At 36.9% G+C, this 25,864-nt stretch overlaps 1 protein-coding gene across 1 annotated transcript in view; it reads right to left on the minus strand.

The window, feature by feature from the left end:
• Window positions 1–536: 536 nt before the first annotated feature.
• Window positions 537–25,864, minus strand: part of LOC148829430 (synapsin-3-like) — a 31,043-nt gene continuing 5,715 nt past the window's right edge. The window contains exons 3-9 of the mRNA XM_088922598.1: window positions 21,605–21,747; window positions 15,157–15,231; window positions 14,236–14,338; window positions 2,913–3,050; window positions 2,423–2,486; window positions 1,799–2,000; window positions 537–669 (exon numbers count right to left, since the gene is read on the minus strand). Coding sequence (XP_088778724.1) covers window positions 537–669; window positions 1,799–2,000; window positions 2,423–2,486; window positions 2,913–3,050; window positions 14,236–14,338; window positions 15,157–15,231; window positions 21,605–21,747 — 858 coding nt within the window. The remainder of the gene's footprint in view (window positions 670–1,798; window positions 2,001–2,422; window positions 2,487–2,912; window positions 3,051–14,235; window positions 14,339–15,156; window positions 15,232–21,604; window positions 21,748–25,864) is intronic.

The following is a 25,864-nucleotide window of genomic DNA, read 5'->3' on the forward strand; positions in this document are numbered from 1 at the left end:
CAATCCCTCAAGTTCTAATGAAAACCAGTTATTCCACAGTTCTCCTGGGACAAGGAGAGGGCTGATCCATCACCGTTAAAGATGTACCAAGTTTCAAATGTAGTATAAAACTTAACTGAAGAAATATCTGTATTTTAGGCATTGGAAACTGCAATGTTGTGAACATGAACAACATATATTTTGCATTTATACTATTATTTGTTAGGATATGGTACAGTATATAATAATCAGAGTCCATAGAGTTCAGTAAAGTATCTGAGTATTCAATAAATATACACCAAGTGTTACCTTAATCATAAATTACCACAAAGAGAAACATGAAGAAAAATTAAAAGGGCTCATTGAGACAACTTAAGAGTTACCATCAATATGTTGTTTTTTCCTAAAATGGCTTATGAATTCTGTCATGTCGTCAAGGTCATTAGGAGGGCAGCATAGGTTAAATCATCCCCCTGACTTAATGGAGGACCCACGTTTCAGGTTCCTTCATACTGTACTGTATGTTTGTAAGGTTCTGCCTGAGTAAATCTGAAAAATTAATCAGAAAAAAGACTGGCAAATGATTTCCTCAAGCTTCTTATAGTTTCTGCCTTGGCCTCGTCTTCGGATGCATTGCCACGCTGCAGGGTTTCGGAAATGCTGAAGGCATTTGTCAGAGACTGGGATTTACTGAAACACAAACAGAAGCAAGAAGCAGACATATTGAAGGTTAATTATCTGGTACTGTACCTTACGTCTCCTAGAGTGTGTCTGCTCAGGACTTGGATGGGAGTTTCATTTTTATATTTATTAATAAACCCCTCTGTGTAGGGAACACTTGTAAACAAAAAAAATAATAGTTTAGTTTAGGACTTTCTTTGTTTTAACTTAAAAACATTCTGTTATGCATTATGTGTGATGAACCTAAGTTGCATTTTCTTAAGATTACTATTTGACTTTAAATTAAGTATGCAAAATAAAGCCAAACAAATATTTCACCAAAAATAACAAAGACATTAGGTAAATCTACTGTAGGAAGTGTATTAAACATACAATCACTATAGGTTTAATCTCTGATTGGTGAACTTCAGAGATTTGTTTGTCACTGATTAGATAGCTGTCTACTTTTCCACAATGTTTAGAACTCTTTTCAGAAGCCATACATGATTGTATACTTAGTATGATCAATGAAACTACAGTGTAAAGTGAAAGAGCCACACAGAAATCACCATGATACACGTGCAACAAATTGCGACAAATAAGAAAATATCTTAAAACAATATAGATGATGTTTACTACTCCCTTATGATTGTAACATATCAGGCATACAGTACCTGTATATGAAGATGAATACAATTGTGGTGTCATCTTTTTTAGACCAAATTTGGTATCACTCCTAGCAAAAGAGTGTGTTCCCTACAACTTGTTAAAAGTACAGCCTATGCTGATGACTATATTCATTAAAAGTACTGTATTTGCTGTATACTATATATGCTGATGACTATATTCAAATTCGACAGGCTAAAACTGATTAACAAAGATCATTTTGGTAGTGCAAGCATATTATTTCAAGGATATAATACATTCAAGTGTTCCTTAATTGAAAGTAACCCTGAAATGGGGATCTATTTCGTAGAAAAGTGGCGAGGGAACTATTCATCTGGGAAGATGCACTTGTTAGTCTTTACAAAATTATAACAGATTGTCGCATTTTAGTTATTTTGCTAAATTTGGATGTGTTTTTCAGAAGTTCAAACAACAGCTGGAGTAAAGTGGTTTAAGTGCATCTTTCTTTAGCAAGTGCTGTGTCTAGACATACTTTAGCTGCGGGGTCTGTCTCTGTGGAGCCGCCCCTGGTCCTGTCTGAGAGGTGCCCTCTCCCTGTGCTGCTGGCTTAGGCTGCTGTTGCAGGAAGAGGCCAGGCTGGAAGGCTTGGCTGGGGGATGTACTTGCAGATCTGGCACGTTGGGGTGACCCCTGGGAGGACTGAGCTGGTGAACTGGATCCTGATCGAGGGCCACCTGCCAAACACATAAGCACTGCAGTCATATCTACCACTGTGTATAAACCTCACCCCAACATATACTGTACCTCTGAGCTAAAATGGTATGTTCCTAATTTTTTTCCTGTATATTTGTATTTGTCTTTATTGTAATTTAGTTTGGATTGCTGATTTTGCTGATTGCTGAGATTTGTACAATTGCATATAAATTCCAAAACAAAAACAAAGAGAAATACTCGAACATACTTGAAATAGGTTTTTGAAATGATAAAAAGGGTACATTGTACAAAAAGTAACATTTCCTATGCAGACTTTCTTTGTAATAGTTGTTTGCTTAATCACAATTAGACTAAGCAGTATATAAACGGTAATTACAGTACATATGTTTTTGTTCTTGTTGGGCACTGTATTCATCAATATGCTGATGAAGAGGGAGCTTACCTTGGGCTGCAGGTTTGGAATGGCCAGCTGGTGGTCCATGCTGGGGCTGGGACTGCACTTGAACCTGTTGGAGTGAAAGGTATTTATGAGGAGGTATGAAAGAAGAAAGAACACCTGTTTAATGCTTCCTGTTTGCTGTGCACTTCAATTGTAATTTTTGGTATTCCAAATAAACTGAAATTGAGAGGATCGGTTAAAGAAAAACTGTCTATATGAGAATGTTTTAAAATTCCTTAATCAATGTAATAATATGGGCAATTTCTATAAAAATTATATTCTTGTATAGCAGAAACAAAATTAAACTTCTAATTTCACCAAGGTCTAAGAGTCTTATATCCTTTTATACTTAAGAAAGTACGAAAGTATGAAACCCTTACAATGTTCCAAAATCAGTCTCTGCTTCATCCGAATACTTCTTTAAAAACATTTTTTTAAACAGAGCATATTAAGGTTCTACTATGGGTAGGACGAGAAAAAAGAGAAAAAATACCTGGGACAAAGAAACAGGCTTCTGAGGTGATATTGTGCCAGTTACAAGCTGACTCATTTTATTCACAACAAGATCTGCAATCAGCTGCCTGTCTTCTTCCACATGCTCCCCAATCAGAGGCATAGAGCTGTCCATAACCTGGAATTAAGAAGCAGGATTCATTTATTCATAGAAAAATAGTTACATAAAATATTAAAATGTTATTAATTGGCAAATATATAGAAAATAAACAAATTCTGAGAAGATTAACTTTATCCCTCTTATTCTGTGTACTTTAACACAGATGAAAAAGAGAATGTAATATTCAAATATGGTATTCTGGCCACTAGAGTGAGCCATTGAATATATTTTGTATGCTTATGAGCTTTTTTCCCTTCTTGTGGTTTTCAGATGTGTGGAAGGGAGGTCTAAGCTCAAGATTTAACTGTCCCTGCTTATTTTTTGTTTGAAGAAATCTATAATGGAACCATAGATTAGACCTCTGATAACTTTTTCCTTTCAAAACTTGCCTAAAATGAAGTTGCAAGTTTTTACAACTACGTGTAGGTCTGTTAACACAGTACTATTCCAAAGAAAAAGAACATCAACTACTGTAGTGGGAACAGCCAATGAATGGTTTGTTAACTTCCAGAAACTATGAATATATTACAAAATTATAAACAAAATCTCTGTATATAGTACATGTTAAATAAATGAAAACCAAAAAAAGTCTAAGTAAATAAAGAAGAACCAAACATACTGTTAGAAAATCTAATAGCATAACATTTGTAAACAATGAGACTGGAGCTTCAGAGAAGATGGGACTCTTTATAATTTCCACGTTCATGTACTATATTTGCAATTAATTATAGATATTCATTATGGTTAGACAGAATTAAAGCTTCTGTCTGACTTCAAAAAGGTCAATCGTAATCTTCACTAATATTCTATTCACAGACTGAACATGTACAAATGTTCCACAAATGATATACCTCATAATTTTACAAATGTATACCTTTTATCAGTTCATTTAAAAAATCACATATTATCATCATTATGTGTTTTCTCATGATTTAAAGACCTCTTGAAAATATAAAAACATCTGTATCACTTAAAAAATCTGCAAAACAATCCCTCTTTCTAACACTTGGTGGCAGCAGGTGGCTGTAACTGTAAAACTATTAAAAGCATCAATAAAGATACAGTAGATGCACTAAAGCAACAGTCAATTGTATCTGAAATTTAAAAACTATGGCTTAAAAAAATTAAATACTGCTGAAATGTGTCTGAAATTTAAAAAACTATGGTTAAAAAAAAATTAATACAGTCAAATAACCATCCAAATGTTTTAATCCTCAGTGTTTTAGAGTGAGAATCCAGTAAGAAAAAATGGGAAGTGGGCTTTTCTTAAATTGCAGATGCAATTATAGACTAAATTTGACCACAGATTCTTTAGTTCTTTATTTCTTTATTACTTGGTACAATAGTACATCTCAATAGCCGCTAATTATGGAAAAAGATTAAGTAAAATCATTGAATTATACTGAGGGAAAGGTACAGTTCAATAAAAAAACCCACAAAGAGTGTAAGTGAATAAAGGCAATGGGTATCAGAAAATGACCAGAATCAAGGCTACTGAATAGACACCAATAAAGACTATGAATTTAATTTTTTTTTTAAAGCACCCACCTCTGTTCACTGAAAATCACTACAAACTCTTGTGGGCCTTGCAATGTAACAATAAAATTTACATTGTCCTACAAGCAGGTACAATTTAAAGGTAATGACTGAAAATTCACTACAAATTGTAGTAATATAAAGCAAAACATTTTTTACATTTTAAAACAGACACATCAATTTTAAATGCTGATAAATATTTTTTTCTCCCTGTGACAGATTCTGCTCTGAACTAGGGTAATCCCATGAATCTGCACACATGACAATTCCTAATAGTTGACAAAGAAAGAGGCTTTATTTCAGTTTTTTTTAGTCCAACAACAAAGTATTAAAAAAATCACCACCACTAGCAATGTGTAACTTCTTTTTTTACCAAACAAAATTATGAATTGTGAGAATTTGCATTTCTTCACCTATCACTAATAATTGAATAAAATGTTAACACCCAATGTGGCTATTTACAGCATTTAAAGACCCTTTAGCGACTTCTCATGGCAGATCAGTTGTAATTGCAGTTCTTTAGTCAGCCTGCCAATCTGTCCCACACTAAAATTCCTTCATCAGACAATTAAAATGAGGATTTGCTCACTACAGTATGCAGGATTTTTTTTCTTTACATAATGGATTACTATAATAAAATAAAGTAATACTGTAGCATCTGTAGGGAATTCAATTCCTCTGAAATCAGATGTCGATCACTTGAGTAATACTGTACATAAACCCTAACATTTTCAAAAACCCAGAACTCAATCGGGTGACATTCAAGTTGTAATCAAAGGGCATTCAAAGGGGATTCCCACCTGCCATGGAGAGACAAATTAAAACCTCCTTCAAAGTAACCTTTATTGAGCCATTTGGTTATTTCTTATACTATCCCGCAGTCCAAACAATGGCGTTTTCATGTTAAGTAAAAGGTTTACAAAGATGTCAATATATGTTAAAGGATGTAAGAGCTCAAGATCTTCAACTGTGACTTCTTGAGATACAAATCCAATCTAAATTCCTCAAGGATAATCTCTAGCGTATACTTACAAGTTGAAAAAGCAAAACAAATATTAAAATTATTATTTTAATTCAATATCAGCACACAATAAGCAGTTTTTTACATACTGTAAGCACAAGGTTAAGGTCAAAGCTACAGGTTAACAGTAGGAACTAAGAAGTATATTTCACAATTTAAACATACAGAGACTTCAAGTACAGAGAGCTTCCATTATTTGAAGTCACACACATGGAAATATGAAAGCCATTATGCTTTAAAATAGGAACAAAATGGCCATCACAAATAAATTCAGTCAATGTTAAATGAACTAGTACCCCAAAGTATGATTAGAATAAGGCTGGTGAACCATAAATACAGACATAAAATAAAATGCTTTTTCCTGTTTTAACCTCAGCTTTAAACCTCTTCATACAAACAACTTTCTAGCACAAGCTGCAATGAAATGTCTTCTAGTGGGAATACCATAAGACAGGGTGGTGTTACCCATTAGTCATAACCAGAGTGGTTGAGGTTTGGATCCAGCAACCAGAGAGTGAAACTTCAAATAAATGTGGCCTTTATCTGTATTGGATACACCCTTCTTATTTACAGGTCTCTAATTCATTTCACAGAAGACATGTCAGTGTTGATTTTGTTGAATATTAATATAACTGTTTGTTGTAATTTTTAAAGGTTTATAGTGCTCTCATTTGATATTTTTTGTAATACAGTGAATCACTGTCAGTTTTTTCTGTACACTATTGAGCTGAACTGAACACCAAAACAGGAAACCCTTCTTAATTGAATAAATGTGTTTTTATACTATGCTCTAAAATATGTTAACTATACCTTTACTATCTCCTAGTTATTCACAGTGATTCACTTAAAGTTGTCTTTGGTTAAGGTATGAATAAAAAATTGTACCTAACATTTTCCTTTAAAAAAATGTATGATGTTATACATTTATAACAGGTATAACTATTCGTTAAACATTTATTATGTGTTTACTGGTTTCAATTCTGTTGTCACAATTTTCTATATACAACAATATTTGATAGTATAAACTTTACTGTGCAGATACTTCCAGTTTCTTTAATATTACAATTCTGTTGATTGATCATGTTTTATGTCGAGATATTAATTTGACATACAGTATATGACATTTATAAAACAGACATTAAATGAGAAAATACTGAAGTTTCTAAACATGCTATTATCATGCTACATACCACGTGTTGTAAAAGGTCAATTTATTTGTAATTGATATGGAATATTTTTTTCTTGCCTCTTTTTTATTTTATTGAATTTTAATTTATTTTAATTTACTATGAAAAACGTTATAAAAAGTAAAAAGCTGTCTAAAAATATGTTTTTCACTATTACTGAAAGGTAGTGGTAAAATAGAGAGCTGTGTAGCAAAGAAAAAAATAGAAAATAGAAGAATAAGGCTCCTTTCAGTTAAACAGAAATTTCAGAATCTCTATCTTATTGATAAAGCACATACTGTACATATGGATCCATGGTACTTGTTTAAATTCATGCCAGTATGAATGTCTGAGAACTGGAGAACTCATTTTTTTATAGTTCTGACAAAGGTCAGAGGCCTTTTGTCATTTATTTTTCTGTTTAGCATTTTAAGCCTTACAAGTGTGACTCATTCTAGTCCCTGTCTACCATTTCTTGTTATATAAAAAGAATGCTGTGTGTTTCATTCATTTTCTCTAGGGATAACCCATTTCCTGAGATAACGTTAGTTTCAATATGAACATTTAGCATATGGAAAAAACCCATAACCCATGTGACACTGTTTAATTTCCAAACTAAATAAGGAAATCTCAGGATCTCTTCTATTGTGAAACCCGGGAAATATTTTTTTGTTCAGGACATCAGCATTTATCCTCTTGTACAAACAATAAAAATAGAATCTACAATGCAGCAAAGCTCAAAATGACATTTATATGTTAAGTTTACATTAAAATGTGCCAATAAAATGAACTTGTATATTTGAATCTAATTATTTAAAAAAACTATACCATAAAAACTCATATCACAACCAGGTAAAAAGTACCTCATAGCTTAATGTTTTGCTATTTCTTGCTATCAGATTGGAATATTATCAGTCTTTATTTTTATGTAGAGCTTTTCCAAATAATTATTTCCATAAACAAAAATAGAAATCATTAAAAAGGTGAAATAAAGATAAAAGCACATTCTAAACAATGAGAAACGCTACATAATAATATGCAATACTCTCTACAATGCAATATTTAGATAGATAGATACTTTATTGATCCCGTGAGGGAAATTGCAGTGCAACAGCAGCTTAACACACACAACACAGCCACAGTGTAACGAATTATATAATAATAGTACAATACATACAATACAATACAAGAGTTACTCACAGTCCGGACACACAAGAACAAACTGGAACAGAACAGTACACAGAAAATCGTATCACACATATGAATATAAATATAGATGTAACCATAGATATAAATATAAATGTATTGCACAGGTCCCTGGCATATATTGCACAAAAAGTGGTTGTAAACGGGAAAAAGAAAAAGAAAAAGAAAGAGAACAGATGTAGCAGTAGATGTGTAGATGCGTTTAGTCCAGAAACAGGTCACTGTCGATGTTGCCTCTGCTAAGACGCAAGATGGATGCGTTGTACAGTCTTATGGCAGACGGCAAGAATGACCTCCTGTAGCGCTCCCTGTCGCACCGTGGATGAATCAGTCTATTGCTGAACGTGCTCTTCATTCCTGCAAGCCTGTCATAGAGGGGATGGGAGAAGTTGTCCATGATGGCCTCTAGTTTGGACATCATTCTCCTCTCAGCCACTACCTCCAAGGAGTCCAGGTCAGACCCAATGACAGAGCTTGCTCTCCTGATGAGCTTGTTCAGCCTTTTGGAATCTACTGCTCTAATCCCAGAGCCCCAGCACACCACTGCGTAGAAAATGGCACTCGCTACCACCGACTGATAGAACATGTGTAGCATCTTACTACACACATTGAAGGACCTGAGCCTCCTCAAGAAGTAAAGTCGGCTCTGACCCTTCTTGTAAATGGCCTCGATGTTCTTAGACCATTCCAGTCTATCGTCAATGTGCACTCCCAGGTACTTGTACGAGTCCACCATCTCCACGCCACTCCCATGGATGTAGACAGGAGTAGGTTTGACCTTTTTCCTCCTGAAATCTACCACCAGTTCCTTTGTCTTTGTAACATTCAGTTCCAAGTGGTTCACCCCACACCACTCCACAAAGCTGCTGACCAGTCCTCTGTACTCCTCCTCCTGCTCACCCTTGATACATCCCACAATTGCAGAGTCATCTGAGAACTTCTGCAGGTGGCATGACTTTGAGTTGTACTTAAAGTCCGAAGTATAGAGGGTGAAGAGGAATGGAGAAAGAACTGTCCCTTGAGGTGCCCCTGTGTTACTCACTACCTGTTCAGACACACAATTCTGAAGTCTCACAGACTGTGGTCTGCCTGTCAGGTAGTCAGTGATCCACGAGGTCGTGGAGGCATTGACTTGCATCTCCTCCAGCTTCCTCCTTAGAAGTAAGGGCTGGATGGTATTGAAGGCACTGGAGAAGTCGAAAAACATGATCCTTACAGTGTTGCCAGCCCTGTCCAGGTGTGAGTAGGCCCTTTGCAGCATGTAGATGATCGCATCCTCCACACCAACACTGGGCTGGTAGGCAAACTGTAGGGTGTCCAGTGATGAGCTGACCAGGGGTCTCAGGTGGGATAAGACCAGCCTCTCCAGTGTCTTCATGATGTGAGAAGTCAGTGCAACTGGTCTGTAGTCGTTGAGGACAGAGGGGCGCCCTTTCTTTGGTACCGGGACCAGGCATGATGTCTTCCAGAGCACCGGGACTCTCTCCAAGCGCAGGCTCAGGTTGAACAGTCGCTGGAGCACTCCGCTCAGCTGATCAGCACAGGCCCTCAGAACTCTGGGACAGATGTTATCTGGTCCTGTGGCCTTACCCTCGTGCAGCCTCTTCAGCTCCTTCTTCACCTGGTCAGCTGTGATGGTCAGCCTGGCCTGGGGGATGGTGCTCATAGTGCTTTCAGTGCTGCAGGTGTTAATGGCGGAGGTGTTGGAGAGTGGCAGCTGTGGGGGATGGGTGGGTGAATAGCCGTCGGGGGTTGTAGCTGTAGGCGGCCATGTTTGTGGGGGGATGGAGGAGGTGTTGGGCAGTCGCAGCTGTGAAGGATTAGGGAGCGTGTGGCTGTGGGGGGATGGGTGTTGCGCCACAGAGGACCCAGAATCAAACCTGTTAAAGAACTGGTTCAACTCGTTGGCCATCTCCAGGTTCCCTTCTGTTGCACCCCCAGCCTGTTTGAAGCCAGTGATCTCTCTCATGCTGCTCCATACATCTCTCACCCTATTCCTTTGCAGCTTGTCCTCTACCTTCTTCCTGTATGCGTCCTTGCTCTCTCTTAACTTCTGCTTTAGCTCCCTCTGTACACGCTATTAATATTAGTAATTTAATATTACTTTTGTCTCAACCACTTATGACAAACACTACCAATGGAGATAAGTGACCAGGACCAAAGCTGTGACACTGTACAATAATTCAATCCTAGTATTTTTGTAGTTTTTTGCAATATTTCACCTAATAACTACTAAGTGGACATATTGCAACATACTATACATACTGTATTACATACAGTATGCTACATATCATTCCAAATTACTTTAGATAGTGTTAATAATTTACATGGAACACTAGCATTTTGATGGACCAGATGTACAGGGATAACATTTCATAAAGTGAATGTTACATGTCCTGTATATACTGTTCTTCAGTTTATTGTTGTTTTGTTATCTAACAGACTCATTCAAGCTCATTTCACAAATCAAGCTCTTAAGCTCATAACCAGAACATGCTCCTAAGCTAGTGTCTTTCACAAGCCCACATCAAGTCAGAACTTTGAGCCACTCACAAGCTACCAGTAAAAAATTAAAACGTCATACAAAGTCACAACAGCATAGAAGTAATTTGTCTCTGTTTAACCAAAAACCACCACTAAGAACCACGTCAAAGATACAATTAGGTGATTTGGAGTACATGAGATTCCAAAGAATTTATATTTTTTAAGTGAAACAAAACCATACTATAGAAACAAATTACATAATACATGCTCACAAAATGGGGAATAACCGTAACAGACATTACACAGCAAGTTAATTAGTCTGAAACACTTGTTTATGAGCCGAAACCAAAAATTTAAGTCTTTGGCTGTGACACAGATTGTTTTATGGTGGATTACACAGAATAATTCACAAGGGTGAAAGTGAGTAAAACCCTCAGATCTGTGTTTTCATGTGATATTGCTAACAATAAAATGCTCTCTCAAAAATGGCAAAAACCCTATTCCTTATCCGATATATTCTAAGCTTAGCTGAAAAAAGTAATTTTGGGTGATAATTTGGAGTAATTTGCAGATAAACCCTAACTGGTCTTGTCTAAAGGAAACACAATGGTTGGAACATAGCACAGGGAAACGAGCAATGAAGGGTTGTGTTTTATCTTGTGAAAACAAAAAAACCCACAAAATGTATTTCGCTTATCACTAATTGAACATTTCTGGTTTATACCATCCTCCATACTACCTCATAAGATTAATGGGAAATGATTGTTTAACCTTATTTTTGTTCTCAACACCAAAGTACTAACACGTTTTAAACATTGCTGAGACAACCTAAAATACTTCAGTCTGTAATAAAACATCTATACAAATGGATATTCTCTTTTGTATTTCAAGAAAACATGAATTCTGGGACATACAGTACAGTATGGTTTAAAAAGGCAGCAAAAGATCTGGGTTCAATTCCAGATTGTGCTGCATTCTGTGTAATGCCTCCATATTATGCTCATATTTTTATAGGTTTCCACTAGATGCTACTGTATGGTTTCTATCCACCTTGCAAAGACATGCTGGATAGGTTAGCGAGTATTTATAAACTGCCTCTGTGTGCTTGATGTGTGCATGTGTGCCCTGTGATGGGTGGAGCATCCATCCAGATGGTAGTCTTGACTTGCATATACTATGCTTCCAGAATAAGTTTAGGTTTGCTGGTATAAACAGATTGCTGATAAAAGATATTTGAAAATGTTTTCTTTGAACTTTAAGACATAAAGGCTTCTAAACCTGATTTTTTCAATAATGCATACGAAATAAAAGTGAAAACTAAGACATTTTTCATTTACTGTATTATAAAAGTCAAATGAAATTTGTCTCCCTCAGTAAATGGTCAAAGTGATGATTTATTTTTAATTAGACTACAATCACCCTAAACAAAGAGTTTCATTGGTTAATCACAAAGCAACCACAGATTACTCTATTTTTATATCTGATAGTGTTGGTTTCATGTTGCTACCATTACCAGGAACAGCCAGCTTAAACCGATTTTTAACAGTGCTAGCAGTACATTATTGAAGAGTGTCAGAAAGGGAGAGAGATCACACAAGTTGTGACATTTTTTAAGGTGCAATTGATATTTCAATAGTTGGGCCCAAACCCTAATTGGGTCAATCTAGAGGTGTGATTTGAATGAGTTATTTGTTGGCTTAACTACCCTGGCCATAGTGATGAAGCTTCTGGAACCCCCCCCCCCCTCCCCGCTCCTCATTTTGAGGGATGAGTTTGATGTTGCAAGAGTGAAGGAGGGATGGAAGAAGGAGTGTGAATGATAATGAGTGAGTGGATGCTGCAGAGCTTTGATAATTATATCCAGGAGAAGGGAAGAGGGTGAGATTAGAGTTTGACTTCCTCCTAAACTCTTGCTTATAACTCCTTTAGAAAGTTCAGACAAAACCCCAATATTGAAATGGCATAAAAACATTATATGAATTAGTTGCTTTGTTATTTTAACATGCCTGGCTTAGGGACAAGTGTGTCCAAACCCCTGAAGAATGAGCGAGATCTATAACACTGATGTGGAATCCTTCATATTATGGTGAGTACCTGATGCTTAAAGTTGACTGGATTAGTGCCCAAGGGATTTAGCTGTGATGGCTGGGATTACTCAACCAGGAGTGAAGGATACTGTGCCAGAGCAAAATTAATGACCAGAAAGAGTTTGGTCCTAAAGCTACTGTAGCTGTATTTGGGATCATCAAGGATGTCCCATAACAACCAGTGATGGGTGGGACACGACAGCATTTACTGTACAATGAACGGAATCAATAGTAAGAACATGAATGTTTGAACGTACTGACTACACAGACGGATTTGAGGTTACAAATGCTTTGTGTCTAGCACTCAACAGTAAATGTGATGATTCCATTGCTGCAAGTGAAAACTGTCTGGTTGGGGAAGATGGAGCATAAGATATGCAGAAAAAGTGAAGCAATATTCATATATTGTGAGGGGCAGTAAGAACGTATTGGCAGACTTTTGAGCTTCAGAGATGTAACTGGTGGTGGAAACGTTGAGAAGGCACACTGGTGTTAAAGAGAAGGGAAACCAGGTTAATTTCTTACACCTCAAGAAGACGTAACAGATGGAAGTGCTTTATTCCTTACTAATCTTTGCATGTTCCTTTGAAGTCAGGTTAATGTCTGTACATTGGATGATTTGATGAAGAAGGCAAAGGGCTAGAATGGGGGAAGTGAATATACACTCATTCTGTGGAGGAGGAACTGCCAAGACAAGGCAAAAGTCCTTGGAGAAAGACAAGGATGAAAGAGGAGAAGGACGAGAGAACTGCAACCAATAGGACAGAATAGCAGGAGGAGGCATTTATTCAGTACTTTTAATAAATATGTAATAAATAATACCATGTTTTTGTTATAATAATAATTTCCATCTAAGCACATTTTAATATTAAAAAATAATTGTGCAAAAACAGTTTTTTTCATATTGATATACTCTAGACAAAATTTTAATTTCTAGTTTCACTTTTAATAAGTATGTATCCTTCTGATATTAAGATTAGAAAAAGCTTTAGTCTCAACAAATGGAACATTTGACATTTTTATCAGACAAAGGAACAGAAATTATAAAGTAAAACGATATTACTCCAGCATTGTACTCCAATCTACTGTTCTCACACTGTTTCCTTCTATAGGATACTTTCAAAAGCTGTGAACTAAATGTCTTGCACATACTGTATTTACATTTTCATTATATGTCAATTCTGCATTTAGAACTCATTTTTTGAAAGCACTCTCCTATAAATAAGCATCTTGTATATTGTCCATGTTTTTGCCACATGGATACTGACTTCTATCTTGAACTGCTTCAGTACAGTTTTAAATACACAATGCAACTCCACTGCCTTTTTGTTTATCTTTTCTTAGGAATGTACACTATAACCACTAACAGAGAATGAATTGCCATCATTAGAGGTTACCCAGACTTTTATGACATCCTAGTTATTTACCAAAAGTAGTTCTTTTCAACATCTTATTGTTTTAAATCTTTCCTGCATTGAGGCTAAGACAATTTACATTTGTGACCTAAAGTACATTTTTTCTGGTTCTGATCATGTCTGGAAACACCCACCTTCTGTTTTCCCAGCATTACTTTGATGGTCTCTCCCTACTTCCATTTCAGTTTAAGCACTTAATTCTTTGAAATGTACTGTGTTATCAATTTAATAAGATTTCTGGAGGAAAATAAATTATGGAGAATTACAGAACTGATTGAAAAATCCAACCTCAATGATGTAATCTTTTCCATCTTTTCCATGGACAGCTTTCACTGCACAAATATCAAGGCCTCCGAACATTTCAGCACAGGAGTCAACCCACAGTCGGTATCTGTAAAACAGTAGAGTAAAAACCTACATCTACATCTTAAATTTGTGCTTAAGGTGAGATGAAAAGAAAAGTCATCTAGCTGGCATATTGCACTGAAGACAGAAATATTAGGGCAAAGTAAATGAAAAGATTCACATGCAGACAAGGTAAAAAATTGTTCATACAGGACCAGGATCTCTTAGAATTTACATGATTTGGCAGGACTTTTACTAAACATTTTAAATGTAACTTTTTTAACCTGTGTGGAGACATGTTCAATCATGTTCAATTCATAGATCATTGTCTTGACAGATTCTACTACTTGAATTCCTAAGTTTAGAAATAAAAAAATGGCCAGATGATGCAGTTAGTCTCATGTGTTCCCATGACATGTACAGTTAAAAGATTTATTTGGACATTAAATTAATTAAGCATAAATAATCTGCTTACTGGGTACACAAATATCTACAGTTTGTTTTAAACTTCATTCCATGTATAAGAATATTTTTAAGAATGTAAATATTATTCACTGCACAATATTGCCTAAACACAATGACACAGAAGTGAGCCACCTCTCAGTGTGAATGTAGCAAGTATTTGGCAGAAGTATACTGTACCACACAACTGCTGAAAGACGGGAATAGGCTAAAAGAAAGATTTGAGCAGGAACCACAACTTTCATCAGATTTAATTTATCATTTGTTTCAGACTGTCATACTTTACCTTTAATTTTCCCTGTTTTCTAGTTTGTGATTTAAAAATATAAGTAGCAAGATTAGTATAAAAAAGGTCTATTATGCATTTATCTTCCAAAACCAATCAGAAATCATGCAACTTACCGATCTGTCATAGCAATTTGTTCTAACATTGCAGAACCTGTGTTTGCTTTCCAATTGCCAGAGATTGAGGTTCTCCTAAAAATGGAGGCAAACCATATTTAATTTAACATTTTCTTCATTAACTTTTGTTTTTCCTGAAGGCAGGTTAGATGTATGGCAGTTAGTTTTTAAAGTTGAACAACTTGTCACAAAACATCCTGGAATGTGTATTTTTGTATTATGCAGCACATCTGCTATAAAGAGAACTATGTTCTTGCACACGAAACCAGAAACTGGCCTTCTAAGCCTTAGCTACCCTTCAATGGAAATCCAAACTGTCAGTCGGATTCAGGTTTCTGGTCCATGAAATTACATTTGAATACTGGCATTGAATACTGCTCTATCATTTCATATCAGATACGCAGAATCATTAATCCAATTACCTAAGATACAGTAACTACTTTTTATCCTAGTTCTCCTCATTACTCTACCAATTAGACTAATTCTCATATTCTTATTGCCAAATGTCTTTATTAGGAAGTTAAATGTGGTTAGATTCTTACATATCCGTAACGCTGAATGTTGCACATTCAAATCACGTAGGACATCCTGTCTTGTACCAGCCAAAATTTTGGATTTACAAGCAAAAAATGGTGATCATGTTACAAGTCAATCTGTGTTGAGTAAAGCATATGTATAAAAAGCATATGGTAGGTGTTTTCATTGGTTTTATTTTCTGTGATTACTCAGATCATCTCATTCAAAAACTGTAACAATGTACAGTACATATACACAAGCATACAAGCGTGCATATAATATAATATGTCATATAAAGGGCATGACAAGTGCTTCTTTCCAGCACAGCACAGCTTCCAAGCTCCCAATGTAGGTACTGTAGGTTCATTGACTGATTGACTGTTTTTCGGACGGCATGGTGCTACAGTGGTTATCATTGCTGCCTTGCAGTGCCAGGGCCTTAGGTTCAATTCCAGAGCTTGGGTGTTATCTGTGTGGAGTTTTTATGTCTTTCCTGTGTTTGCATGTGTTTTCTCTGTGCGCTCTATTTTGTTCACAGACCAAAGACATAATGTTAGATTAATGGGGAACTTGGCCCTGGTGTGAATGTGTGTGTCTGTGTCTGCCCTACAATGGACCGGAATCCCTTCCAGGATATTGCCAGGATAGGTTCTGGAGTGGATAAAGTGGGTAGAAAATGGATGGATGGAATTAATGTATAGACTGATATATTAATAAAATAAGCCCACTTAAAAAAACATTAATTATGTAAATTAAAGTATTTTGTTTGTTGAAAAAAAAACAGACTTTAAAAACTATGAAAATACATAAGAGCTAGAATTCTCAGGTAATACAAGGCAAAACATGAAAAAAACATTACGAAAGAGAACACTGTTAGAAAACAATGAATTTGACATCAGCTGTTAGCCGTGGCTGTGAACTGTGAAGATGGACTCTTACAAAATGGAATTATTTTATTACAACAGTTTTTTTTCTCCCAATAATTAAAAAAAGTCATGTTATAGAATCTGGCAAAAGCCTAAAAGTCCACAATGGATCAAGAACAATTCACAAAATTAATGTACTTGGAAATCTGTGTCTGGAACATCTCTATTCTTTAACTACATTCTAAATATGTAATGTGTCAAAACTCAAGTTGCTTCCAAGACAAGAAGATAAAGGTCACATAGTGGTGACAAGGAAAGGGCTACAATGAAACTTTCATGAACAGTGCTCCAAGGCAGTGGTTCTCAAACTGTGGTACGCGTACTGGCAGTGGTACGCGGAGTGCCGCCAGGTGGTACGCCAAATGACCCTGGAACTGTGTCGTGTGCGCTGAAAAATCGGGACGGGTTTTCATATTTTGTATTTTAATACATGTCGAATACGCAGCCTACGTACTCTGATACAGTGCGCGCTAATACTTCAGTGGACACAAGATATACTCTGTAATTCTATACCACTCTATAGGAATGCGTGCTACGGACGCAAGTGACCAATTGTATTTAAAAAAGCTACTGTATCTCCAGCAAATAGGGAGGAAGGAGAATGTGCGTGATTTTGGAACAATGCCAACGTTGTTAACACAGGAATGCATAGAAATACGTGCTACGAACCCTGGTAATCTTGTGAGCACAGGAAAGCGTGATAGATAACAGAGAAATATTTAAGAACTGTTCTAAGTTAATTTGAGAAAAATACACCGAGCGTCTCTGTGTTTCGCTCCCATGCGCATGAAATAACAGTTAAAATCATTTTGAACTGTGGAGAGCTGGCAAGTGCTTACAATTTGCTGCAGTTTCATTGCTGGCTAAAATATTTTTTTTTTACCTACAGTATTTACAGTACATATTTAGTGTATAGTCACTAAACACTCTCTGACACAGCAGGTCTCTGCAGTGCAATGAATTAAATGTGTATGTACGTACATGTGTATGTACAGTATGTACAGTCTGTACTGTAAATGCCTCTCTATATTGAAACACATACTATAATATTATGCTTATGAAGGGGGCAAAAATGTCTTAAAATCCAAACAATCCTAGATTTGTTGGGATGTTTGTTGAAAACTTGTCTTCCTTTGCTGGTACATATTTTGTTGTGGGTATACTTATACAATTCCAACTTCAGCTGGTTTACAAACTTACCACATAATAACATAGTTTTTGTTTTTGAAACAATTTCTTCAGGTCTTGTAATAGAGATGGTGCTTGGTAACACTTCATGTTGTCCTGACTGTTTGTTTTGTGTGGTTATATTTTTTCTAGTAAAGTTGTTTAAAAAACAGAACAAAATATCTTCCCAAGTGATCACTGAAAATTTTACGTGCCTTGGAGACTGCTACGACAACACAAGTGGTAAGAAACGGGTGTGATTTGCGCAAGTATCCGGAAAGGGCCGATGTATCGAGGACCCAATTTGTTGAATGGCTGACGTAGTGGTAACAAATTGTCCCTTTCTAAGGTGAGGAAAGGGTCGGTGGTGTCGATCCGCGATGTTCTTCTGTTGTTGTTTTGTTTTAAGAAGGGTATGTTTTGCGTCCTGCCATAGTTTCTGGAGCTTGGTAACATATTCATGGACAGAAGGAGTCTCAGAATCCGGGGGGGAGGTATCTGAGATGAAAGGGGGTTGGTATCCCAAGGTGCATTCAAAGAGGTAACCTGTGAATGAGGTGATCAGGGAATTGTGGGTATATTCAGCCCATGGAAGTAACAGCACCCAGAGGCAGAGATGGAGGCCCTTAAGAAGGTCAGAAGGCTCTGATTAATTGTCTCAGTTTGTCCGTTGGCCATGGGATGATACCCAGACAGTAGCGAGACAGAGATTCCCAGGGATTTACAAAAGGCTTTCCAGAATTTAGAGATTAATTTGAGGGCCCCTGTCTGAAACCACGTCCTTAGGGACGCCGTGGAGCCTAAAGACGTGGTGGACAAATAGATCCGCCATCTCATGAGCCGTCGGTAAGGCAGGTAGAGGAACGAAGTGGACCGCCTTAGAAAAATGATCTACAACCACCATTATTGTAGTCTTGCCTTGGCTATCAAGAAGGTCTGTGAGGAAATCCACAGAGATATGTAACCAGGGGCGATTAGGAACGGGGAGGGGCTTGAGGAGTCTGGCCTTCTTATCACGGGGGGTTTTGACCCTAGGGCATATGGAACAGAGTCGTACATACTCAGTGACATCAGTTTTCATGGAAGGCCATCAGAAATCCCTGGAAATCAGATCTAGAGTATGTCTGGTGCCTGGATGACTGGCATAACGGGAGTCGTGGCCCCATTGTAAAACCGCTGACCAGATTTGGTTGGTGACAAAGAGTTTGTCCGAGGGACATTGCGGGGGAACCGTGTGACCGACCAAGGCGCGTCTGACCTGATCTTCAATGGAGCACTCGACTGCAGCGACGATCTTACTAGCACGGATGATGGGTTCTGATGAGCTCTCTAGTTTTGGAGGATCGTAGAGATGGGAGAGAGCGTTGGCCTTCACATTCTTGGATCCAGGCGAGTAAGAATGACAAAATGGAACCTAGAAAAGAACAGAGACCATCTGGCCTGGCGGGGGTTCAGTCGTTTGGCAGACTGGATGTATGATAGATTTTTGTGGTTGGTAAGGATGGTGAAATGGTGTTGAGCTCCCTCCAGCCAATCTCCAGTCTCCATTCTTCTAGGGCGAGCTTGATGGCTAAGAGGTCATGGTTCCCTACATCGTAATTAATTCCAGCAGGGGACAGCTTCTTCGAAAAGAATGCACAAGGGTGGAGCATTCCCTTGTTGTTGTGGCGTTGCGAGAGAAACACCCCCACATCATGAGCTGAGGCATCGACCTCGACCACAAAGGGCAAGGAGGGATCTGGGTGTCTGAGAAGTGGAGCTGTAGAAAACAGGTTGTAGAAAGTCGTAGAAATGCCTTGTTTGCCTTGGGGGTCCATTTACCTTGGTTAGGACCTTTAAGGGTGAGAATAGTTATGGGGGCCACCATGGAGCTTAAGTTGCGTATGAAATGGTAGAAGTTATCGAACCCGAGAAAACACTGGATCTGCTTGGGGTAGGCCGATCTCTAATGGCTGCTATTTTGGCAGAATCCATCTCGATGTGTAGGGAAGAGAGGGTGTAGCCAAGGAATTGAATCTTGGAGATGTGAAATATTTTTTCAGTTTTACATAAAGTTTATTTTGAACGAGCCGGGATAAGACCTCTCGGACATGGAGAACGTGAACTTGAGGGTTGTCGGAGAAGATGAGAATATCATCTAGATAGACCAGAATGTATTTATAAATTATATCCCTGAAGATGTCGTTAATAAAAGATTGGAAAACGGCAGGAGCGTTGACAAGCCCAAAAAGCATTACCAGATATTCATAATGACCATGTGTGGTCATAAATGTCGTTTTCCACTCATCCCCTTTCCTGATGCAGATCAGATTGTATACGTCCCGGAGATCCAATTTCGTGAAATTATATAAAATTAACCCTATGCGACACAAATGCTAAAGATCTCACAAGTAAAAAGGACATGAAGAATAAAGCCAGGCGTACTTAGACAAATTTGTGATCATGTATCATAGTCTGAATTCAGTCACAGGTCAGGAAGCTGGAGTATCAATATTTCAGCGATTGTCTGTGGGGTTCTTAAAAAGCACGAGACAGGAGCGCCAGTGGTCAAAACCAATACTGAGCGCTGAGGTGATGTTAGTGAGCTGGGAGTCAGAAGGTGCAGTGAAGGGTGAGAGGTGCGATTGGCTAATTAATGTGCCGGCTTTTGCGGGAATTGGGAAGAACTGGTGATTATCTGAGGTTGTGACATTCCTACAGGCTTGTATTAGCAGATACTATTCTGAAATTCCATTATAAAACCTGTTCAGTGATCTTGTTTGTCCTTGTCCTTTTTGTTTTTCTCATCTATTTTTTTAAATCACATACTGTAGGATTGTTATCCAAGGATATTGGGTGGAGTGGTGGCACTGTGGCTAAGGATCTGCGCCTATGGCTGGAAGGTTGCTGGTTCAAATCCTGTGGCTGGCAGAGGAATCCTATTCCGTTGGGCCCCTAAGCAAGGCCCTTAACCCCAACTGCTCCAGGGGGGCTGTATAAATGGCTGACCCTGTGCTCTGACCACAAGTTTCTCTCTCCCTGTGTGTATGTCTCATGAAGAGCAAGCTGGGGTATGCAAAAAGACAAATTCAGGATGAAAGAAATTGTATATGGCCAATAAAGTGATCTTATTACACCCACAATTGGTCTCTTTTTAGTTTGTGGTCTTATATGTGTAATTAACACATAATCAGATTCTTCTTTTTTAAGCTGAATTAAGATTTTGACTTTAATATCGCAAATGCCAACAAAGTAGCTTAAACAAGCAAAAATTAATTCTTTAAACCAAAAATCCAAATGTAGTTTTGTAAAGAAGCTACAGTATCTTATCACTCATGTTCTCAAAACAGTGGAAACTGACATTTATTCTACTGTTAATTTCCTCATACTGCACATCTCCAAACAAAAATATTTTTAGTTTTGTAGTACTTTACAGTTTTAAGTAATGTATATATCTTTTGTACCAATATAGCATGACAGATGGACTACAGTTGGGCATCTGGAGAAAATTAGACTGAACTGCAGTTTCACTGAAGTCTCTCACAGCATTCCACTTGCCTTAGATACAAATTACTAGTGCTAATGAAAGGAATACTAATTTATTTATCTCATGTTACGATTCTAAGCCCCTTAGATTTAGTCACATTGAAACTAATGTAAAACAATATAAAACACAGGAATTTGGATTAAATAAGGCACAGGTCAAACATTTCTATTATCCACTCTTTTGGAGCATTATCAGGAAATGATAAAAGATAATGTTTAAAAAGCATGTCTTTCATGGTGATTATCGAAAACAGGCACACTCACTTATCATCCCGTGCAACTGTATCTCGTTGTAAAAAACTCTACACACTTACATGTAGGCCTTGTAATTGCTGCCAATTTTCTGGATCCTGATGTCATATTTGGATTCGATATAAGGTTCAGATGTAGCATAGGTTTTTGCCAGTGCAACCACACTGGTTATGTCTTGAAAATCGTACTGGTTTTCAACTTTTATCTGTTAAAGAAATATATGAAGACATTAGAAACACAATATAGTAAATGTTAAACATTACAAAATTCAATTAATATCCACACTTACAGTATATGTTGCAAGATACTGTGTCATATTCTTATATGGCCCTGGTGCTCCACAGCTCTTGGAGCTGGTTCGATTCCTGGGATCTTGTTGATTTTCTCTTGGTGCTCTATTTTCCTACCACCTTTGAATCTAAGACATACAGGCTAGTGTCTCTAAATGTCCTCTGTACAGTATGTGCAATGTAATGGATTGGTGCCCTGTTCAGGTGAAAAGAGTATGCCCATCTGGGGGCACAAAATGCAACAGTGCTATAAGAATGCTTTTTCATCCTGTCTCTCCAACATAAAAGTTGAATTGTTTAGAAGTTTTCACTGTACATTAATCTACTGTAAAATGTAAAAAGATCATATGACACAGATAATCCCACAAAAAATATATCCCAACAAAAAATATAGCAACTTAAAAACAACCAAAATAAATGTAATAAGGCATTTAAGGCATATCTTGTTTCTTTTTCCTAGATTAAGGAGGAGCTAGTCTACTTCCCTCACAATACTGGTATTAACATATAACTTCGTTAAGTGTCAGATTTTTTATTCTTATCATAGACCGTTTTGTACAAGGCACTTTGTTGAAATGGCTCAGTGTATCCTGGGGAATTAATGTGTATAGAATTAAAATTGCCTACTACTGTACACTTGGAGGCCAAAGATATTTACAGCTGTAAAAGCTGTGCAGTTTTTTTTTATTTGACCTCAGTTTGGAGTCACCAGTTGTTAATCAACATTTCTTGCCACAACAACTCTGACTGTATGGGAAGAATGAGAGCCTCGGGACATACCCGCCTGTCTGAGCCACTGACCATTTGAAACCATGATCTCCCCTTTCCCAGGATTCACTGTTACTCAGCACTCTGAGGAACACCCGGGTGACTCAAACCGCACTGACTCAGGTAGCATTCTGGTGGTCCTCTGTGTACCAATGGGGGAACACCTGTTACAGCCATCTAATAGCATTGCCCAGAACAGCACCATTGCCATGTGGGCAATAGGGTTACAACCGCACTCTGCTTTAGTTTCTCATTTTTGTTTCTTTTCTTTTTTACTGAGAACTCATTCAGTCACTGGAAATTCTATTGCTTGGTGCAGTAAATGGGCTTCAGTTGCTTATAACCAGACTACTTGTAAATGAAGACTGCATGTTTCTTGATACAACAAACATTTTCCCATTTAATTCTCACCCTGGAAGGCCACTCCAGTGAATGGATCTGCATCCAGTTCTCCAGTAATCCAATAACTAGACAATTAAGTTTATTGACACCTGAAGTTGGAATAACATCCCAGAGACCACAAGTCCCACTGTGACGTCTTTATGTAGTTATTAATCATTATATAATTTAGTGCATAGTAAGAAATTACAACAGATCATAGCTTGATTGTTAGGTTTAACACACAGTAAAAGTACTGGAAGATACTGTAAGTTGAAAACGTTCTGGCAAATTTTTGTTCTGCCTTTTGGGGTAAGGTGCAGAGACAGTTTGTACACTACATCTGTTTGATACTGTAGGCATTCTGATGCCTTTTTGTTTGGTTTAAAAATTCACATGAGTTTTCAGATTCATGTTTAATCCATGAACCACCAGCATTTGTATATTTTTGTAAGACTCTTTTACTCAGGGACAACAGTTTTAAAGTAGCTAGAGAGATGATCAGATGACAGTTCCCACAGCTGAATCTCTAAGATCAGATCAATGGAAAAAGAACATGTGTTTGTCCTGAGGCAAATGGCAGTAGCCAAAGCCAAAAATTTGATAACTTATCTATCCCATAAACATATCTTTAATTTCAAACACAAGGTTGAACCACCTTATAAAAATACTCTAAATATTTTTTCTGCCTAATTGAGTACATACATTAAAGTCTATAATTTAAATATCTGTACAACAAAACCTCTTGATTATCTATATTTAATATCTGTTTGTAGTAATGATATTGCTCCTCATAATGTTACAATTTTGAATTTCATGGGAAAATATTAGATTTATTCATGATTATTTGTGACTCTAAATGTCAGATTTCTCATCAGATTTCTCATCTCATATCTTGTTTTTATTTTTTCTAGTAATCAGTTATTCCAAATATCTTGAGTAAATACCAGTGGGTTAGTCATCAGTATAGAATTTATACTATCCTTATACTGTCCTTGTAAGAAATGTTGGTACTCTTATATAGGCGAACAAACATTTTGCTTTTCTTTCAGTCATTTTTTTCCTTTCTTCTGCTGCAAGTGTGGGAACTATGATCCCAAAGACGTTATCGGAGCAAACTTCTGCATATCATATCTTTATATAAGCAAACTTCTAGCTTTTGCACAATGCAATAAATAGTAACAACCTGTAAATCAAAATAAATGATAAATAATATATTCAAACTGTGCAATAAAAATAAAACCCTTTTAATATTCCTAAAAGGAATCCTAGGATAATGCGAAGATTCATGTGCATTTATAACTGCATTTGTTAATACAGTAAAAAATAAAAGAGTACTTTATATACCTTTATTGACTTGGTATTAGGTATAACAATACAGCAGAAATTTTAAATTATTTTAAAATTATTTGATCTTTTTGATTACAATTCCCAAAAATTCCCCTCCACCACATAAGGGAATAATAAATATTTTGAAGATTAAGCCCTTCAAACATAACACTTCTGTGATTATCCCAATGCCAAATTAATTAATCTGGCCAGCCAAGAATTTAACTAATTTGTTTATTCTTTTGTTATTAAATCTAAAGATTTACTGTGTTGTGTTGACTTCAAATAGGAAAGACCTGTTACAGATGTTTCACTTAACTTTAAATGAGGCGACTGTATGTCCCTATTGCTCAAAAACACAAACACAAAAAAAACTTTTAATGTGGAGAAAAGTTACGAACCAGGAATATGCTGTTTATTTTCTTTTTTGCAACTATGTCCACACTTCCATTTTTAAATATGAACCATGTTGCTAAGTGAAAAAATTGCTTGTTGTCTCCAGATTTTCTGATATTTCACTGTAGGGTCTCCTCCTACAGTTGAATATTTGATCCAGTTTGTCAAACAATCAGCAAAAGAATTCTCAATCCCCTTTTGAAAGTTGTTTTTCCAAGCCTTTACTTCTTGGCAAATCTTGAGATATTGAGAAAGGATGTGTTTTGTCCCAAACACTTCAGGAAAGCAGTGAAATGAAGAGAATGAGCCTTAACAAGAACAAGGCACTAACAAAGTTTTTTGTGGCAGGGTGATCTTTGAGGGGAAAGTTAGAACAGCTGTTATAACTGTTAAAGGTCTCTATCATTTATAAATTGACACACTGAGTGATAATGAGGTAATAAATTAGATTATTGGCAACAGGTTAAAACGCATAGTCTCATATGAGTGTGTTTGGTGCATAAAGGGCCTCACAGTGTTAGCTGGGGCATTTGATAGCAGTCTTGGGTGTATTGTAAGGACCTGAAGAACCTCAGAAAGCCTCCTGCAAATTCTATTATTATTATTGTGAGTTTTGTAATGTGTCCAGATCCCTAGAACCAACTTATTTAAGGATGGGGTCTGTGACACTTTGATTCACATACTGTAACAATTGCAAATTACATAGCCACAACTTGATGAGATATTCCCATGCATTTAAAGCACAAAACTACTGCCGAGCACAAAACCACTGTCAAGTAACAAGTTTGTTGTCTTTTATTGACAGGCAGATCAGGTTTTTTTTACTTAATCCAGACCTGCGCCCTACTTAAAATGACACGGATCTCTGTTTTGTGGAAGGAATCAGTCTGTCATACAGGTACATCATCACCCCCCTAAAAGTTCCAGATTACTGTACATTCCTTAGTTATTGTCATCAATGGGGTGTGAAGTAACTTAACCCACTCCAAAATCACTTTAACACAGCTTTTATTTTTTTCTTATTACTATATCGTATGTTGTTACTATATATCGATGTTTTTTATATCTTTTTCCCCCACTACACTATCAGCATCCATTCTAAAACCTTCCCATTTTTGCAATGCTGAATGTAACTAAAACAGTGCAAAATCACAAATCTTT

Source organism: Atractosteus spatula, chromosome 8, assembly GCF_055471065.1.
Source record: "Atractosteus spatula isolate fAtrSpa1 chromosome 8, fAtrSpa1.hap1, whole genome shotgun sequence".
Taxonomy (NCBI): Eukaryota; Metazoa; Chordata; class Actinopteri; order Semionotiformes; family Lepisosteidae; genus Atractosteus; species Atractosteus spatula.